Raw genomic sequence first — 5,096 nt, 5'->3', positions numbered from 1 at the left:
TTCTTAGTATAGAATACAACTCATTAGAAAAGGGAAAGTATTTATAACAAATAAAATAACAATTAAATGTGTAGAGGAAAGAAAAAATGAATAAGTGATTTCCTTTTCCATTTCTGTGTTGTGACTGAGCAATCTGTATCTGGTGTTGCTTCATTCTAGGCTTGAATATTTTGCTTGTGGGCTTTGACATCTTGAACTTGGGCTGGATGCATACTATGTAATAAACAGCCAAGGTTCCAGTCAAATACTAATTGCATCAATCTCTTAACTACTAATTAATCAACATTATTCCAAGCCTGATGCTGAGCGATGGATTACTGTGCAATGGATTACTAGTTACTACTAACTATACAACTATTTTTTTTATTTTTTTATTTATGTTAGAATTTAGAATTTTTCATAATGGCCTTTCATCTAAAACAGAGTTGTAATTAAAAAAGTTGCATGTACATTATTGCTCAAAGAACAAAAGGAAAATTAACTTTTGCAGTTTTATTGATCATCAAATTAATCTGTTTGCTCTTTGATCAGAACCACAATTACATGTTCTAAAAGAAATGGATCAACCTTGCAGACATTACACAATAGTTGATTGATTAGTGAGATTTCTGAATTATCTAAATGCAGTTTAGCACCGCGGCAGGTCTGCCGGAGGGTGAGGAAGTGTCTCCAGATTTCCTTTCCCATTCTTCACGATGAAAGCTGTGCCTAATCCCCACGACTGATGTACATCTAAGTGACAATGCATGAACCAAACCCCTGCAAAAAGTTGTAGCCACACACACACATATATACGTATTTAATATTAATTAAAAAATTAAAAAAAAAAAAAAAAAGAGAAGAAAAACCAACAATCTTTACCTGGATTGTCAGAGACAAATCTAATTGCAGTCCATCCACCTACAGGAACTCCAATGGTGTTCATGTAAGGTGGATCAACCAAGTTGAAATTTGCAGTTTGTGGATCATAGTTCCCACTGCCATACCCTACAACATAGAAGCTAAAGCCATGGAGATGAATTGGGTGGTTCTCAGTGGTGACTGTCCCAGTGTCCTGCAAAATCAGCTGCACTCTGGTCCCATATTCCAGGACCATGACCCTAGTCCCATTCAAGGACTGTGTGTTGTTGGGAATATTATTAGGTGCTCCATTTACAAAGTCATAGTACTCTATGGGTACCCCAGGAAAGTCGTCAGTAAAAGAACCATTAATCTTTCTATAGTAAGCTTCCAAAAGCGAAATCCTGGGCTTTATAAAGCTTATGTTGTTCATGGATGCCGCCATGACCCCATTGTTAAGGCCTTGACAATTTTGCTTGGGTGTCTTGGAATGACATCTTTGGACATTTAGTCCAATGGTGATGAATAAGTTTGTGTCAATTTCTTTAGGAACATTCACCTTATTCAGGCTCCTTAGCCCATCCATGACAGTCTTGACAGCAAGATTATCACCCACTCTTGGGAGTTGAGCAGGTAAAAATACACTATTAGTTACAGCACCTGAGTATTGGAAATGGGCAATGGCTAATATATTTTGGAATGCAGCACCTTTTGCAGAACTGTAGGGCCCCATTGCCATGGAATACTTTTCTATTGGCTGATCTGCAGTGACAAGGACGTTTATGGTCTGGCCTGGTCCAAGCATCACACGGTCTGTGGTGAATGGCTTTGTGTATTCAGCATCAGCTTCAACAATGGTTAGTTTGTGATTAGCAATTGCAAAAAAGTTCTCCGAGTTTAAGCCTGCGTTAATCAGCCTTAACAGATACGTCTTCCCGGGAACCACATCGATCTTATACACATCTGAAATATAATTCCGCATTCATATTCTTTGATCAGATCATAAGGAAAGAGAATTATGATTTATGCATATATATATATAGGTATATACGCACATATATCTAGCTAACCACAAATTTGATAGGTTAAATTATGGTGTGTCGCACAAGGTCTAGCTTTATGTCCTCTCACTTGGTCACAATCATATAGGTCAAAAAAAAAAAAAAAAAAAGCAATAATAAAAGTTGATTTACTTTTTTCTGCTATTTATTGAATGTGTCGTGAGATACTTAATTATACATTATCTATGCGTGAAAGAGTTATGCTATGTACTTGTTTATGGGTATAAAACACCACTTATTAGGGAAGTATTCATTACAATTATAAAAAAGAGAGTCAAAACGCCAATATCTTTGTATACTAACTGACGTGATCATGAGCTTTCATGACATCTTCGGTATGTTTAGTATGTGAATATAAAGTGCTTGCAAACAGATTTTAAACACTGTGTAAGTGACACTAAATTCTGTTTAAAAAGCCAGTTATAAGTGAATTATATGATTACTATTCAAAACTTTGAGTACCATTGTTGGAGCAATTGTAGTTTGGGCCAGGGTGACCATTAATTGTATAAGCATCAGCCACCGGAGGACTTCCACCGCTTGCTGTGGTGTTGAGCTCAAGTTCTACCACGTCCTGATTCCAATATTCCCCTAATGTTCATATTAATTCCAAAGCACGTTATCCAAACATGCTAAATAAGAATCAGAATTGAAGCAAGCTTGTTTCATTCAACACCAAAACCAAATGACAAAAGAATGGCTCTGAGAATAGTATTAGAAGATCTAATTACCTAGGATTATGATATGCTCCTCATACGGGTCCTTAAATGGGAAAGGAACCCCAGTTTTAGGATATACCACAAAAGCACCATAAACTGTAGCCCTGAGCCAAGAAACATGAGCGTGCCAGAAAAAGGTTCCCTTTTGCTGCACCATTGTGAACTCATACGTGAAAGACTGTCCAGCCTGAATTGGACATTGTGTAATGTACGAAGGCCCGTCGAACCAGCAGGATAGTCTTTGTCTTATTCCGTGCCTTAATTGTTAGAATATTATATATAGCCAAAGAAAACGAAGGAAGATTCATATAAATCAGCACTGATATAATATACGGGACGTACTGTCTTTAAAAGGTGCGGTTGCCATTTTTTGAAATTGAGGGGAAAGCATTAGGGTTTTTACCAGTGGATTGTAGTGTTGTATGGTGTCTCATTTGTAATTTTGACAATAATTCTATCATCTTCTTGGGCATATATCACTGGTCCTGGAAATATTCTGTTCACTGTGACGATGTTCCTGGTGTTGCAAAGTTTTGTGATTCTCATGCTTTGAACCTGTATGCATCATGTGTATGTCATTAAAAGTTACCTTCAATAACAAACCAGCCCGAAATTTTATATATAGAGAAGAACACATAAACAGTGAATTAGTCTAGAAGCAGGAGATCACGATCGATGAAGTGTGTGTGTGTAGCAATATATAGTACTGGCAGTGACCTTGAAATCATAGAACCTGGTTGAGCATCCACTAGACCATTGTGCCGTGACATGCACAATGTAAGAATAAGATACCAAGCTTAACCATAGCATAAGTACTGAAGTGGCTAAGTTGGCCATTTTTCCACACACCAGAGAGAGAGAGCGAGAGAGAGAAAGAGAGAGATGGATTGAAGAGCTAGATGAGGGGGAGTGAAGAGGAGCCTTTATTTATTATTGAGAGTGCAAATGTTGTCTTATTTTATTTATTCACAGGGGTTTGCATAGTAATTGTATAATGTTTTTCAGCTTTCATGATTCCTCTAACATGGATTGGTGATAATAAGTGTTGGGGGCGTGATTATCTAATGTGAAAACCTATGTGGGGAAGGCGCTCTCTCTCTCTCTCTCTCTCTCTCTCTCTGATATTATCTTCTTTTCCTTTCTGACACATTTTCCCTGAGAAATCATATCATTTGACTGATAAAATAAGCACACCAGCTTCTTAAGACTATGTCAAAAGCCCACCATGACAGCTACATGGTGTCCTGTTCTCTTTGTAACCAACTTAATAATTATACTACATGCATAATCTTTTTCCTTTACTTTTATTTCTCCAAAAAAATAGACATTGTATACTGTAATTATATATTTTTCATGAAAACTATGACCTTAATTGATCGACAGAACCTGGCTTTCAAACTATAAAACTCAGCTGCAGTACCTTTAGTTTTTCGTATTTGGTTACCAACCCTGATAATTCCCATCCAAATGAGACATAATATTAGGGTGACCATGAATGATGGCACGCTCTTTAATGTCTTGACATTTCTACTGATCTGGAGCAGTTCACTTTTGTTTCTTTGTGTCTTTGTGTAGAGAGAGATCACGAGATATGAAGGGTCGATAAAAGCATTGAAAAGACTCCCCCCAAAAAACGAACGATCTTTTTATTTTTACTTTATGCACATAGTACTCATACGAGGCAAAAGGTCAATAAAGAATGGGTTTTATATGTTGTGTTTTTATTAGACATGTTTCTTCCACTCAATCATAAGCAAAGCTGGCGCACGCCTTCTCATCCCCAACCCAGCCACCTTTAATTTGTACCTGGATCATTAGACATGATCAGGATTTTCCCAAAGCTGCTGTCGTTCTTATTATTCCTAGTAGTTTATATATACCCTCTCTTTTCTTAAAGCAAAAATCTACAGGATATATTTTCCCAAAGCATGCTAAGCTAGCTAGCTAGCTAGCTAACCGTTTTGCATGTTATGTGTTTCCCTCCTATTCTATTACATTGTTTTAGTTACTTAAATTACTGTTATTTTTTCGTATTTATTATCATTAACCTTTTATCTGGTTCTGAATTGCACTTAATTATTATAAACTGACAAAAATTTTCCGATTAAGAATCACTAATCACCAATTGTACTACATGAATTTGATTACAGTGGTACGATTCATGTGGGATCGATTCAGCATGCATACATGCGGTGTTCAGACAGATCAGATCTGGCTGCAAAATAATATCAATGTAATTGCAGATGATGCATGTTGGATTTATTTACATGATTAATGGGGCTTAATTAATTATTGAAATCCTGTTCAAAGTGTGTCTAAACGGCCTGTATGGTTATAATAATATCGATCTACTAAACTACTACAACGTACGTCGGTCTACGTAGCCAACAGCATGCGAACTGCTCATGCTGCTCATGTTCTAGCCACAAAATTACGAACATGAGTACTGTAATTAAACTGGTATCTTTATTTCTTC

At 36.7% G+C, this 5,096-nt stretch overlaps 1 protein-coding gene across 1 annotated transcript; it reads right to left on the bottom strand.

The window, feature by feature from the left end:
* Positions 1-472: 472 nt before the first annotated feature.
* On the bottom strand, positions 473-3,494 carry LOC108989255 (laccase-6). The gene is made up of 6 exons (XM_018962803.2): positions 3,338-3,494; positions 3,024-3,175; positions 2,633-2,877; positions 2,364-2,492; positions 862-1,803; positions 473-759 (listed from the first exon to the last, which is right to left on the bottom strand). The coding sequence occupies exons 1-6, from the start codon at positions 3,455-3,457 to the stop codon at positions 629-631; spliced, it is 1,719 nt and encodes a 572-aa protein (XP_018818348.1). The 5' UTR covers positions 3,458-3,494; the 3' UTR covers positions 473-628.
* Positions 3,495-5,096: the final 1,602 nt, after the last annotated feature.

The sequence above is a fragment of the Juglans regia genome, chromosome 7, assembly GCF_001411555.2.
Source record: "Juglans regia cultivar Chandler chromosome 7, Walnut 2.0, whole genome shotgun sequence".
NCBI lineage: Eukaryota > Viridiplantae > Streptophyta > Magnoliopsida > Fagales > Juglandaceae > Juglans > Juglans regia.
The sequence above is the reverse complement of the archived record's forward strand: the minus strand, read 5'-3'. Positions and strand labels throughout refer to the sequence as shown.

Excerpts from the sequence above, each read along its gene's own strand:
- LOC108989255 (XM_018962803.2), bottom strand. The coding sequence starts at position 3,457 with ATGGCCAACTTAGCCACTTCAGTACTTATGCTATGGTTAAGCTTGGTA. Across the intron at positions 2,878-3,023 it reads TACAACACTACAATCCACTG|GCACGGAATAAGACAAAGAC; the intron begins GTAAAAACCCTA and ends CTAACAATTAAG. Across the intron at positions 760-861 it reads ATTTGTCTCTGACAATCCAG|GGGTTTGGTTCATGCATTGT; the intron begins GTAAAGATTGTT and ends AACTTTTTGCAG.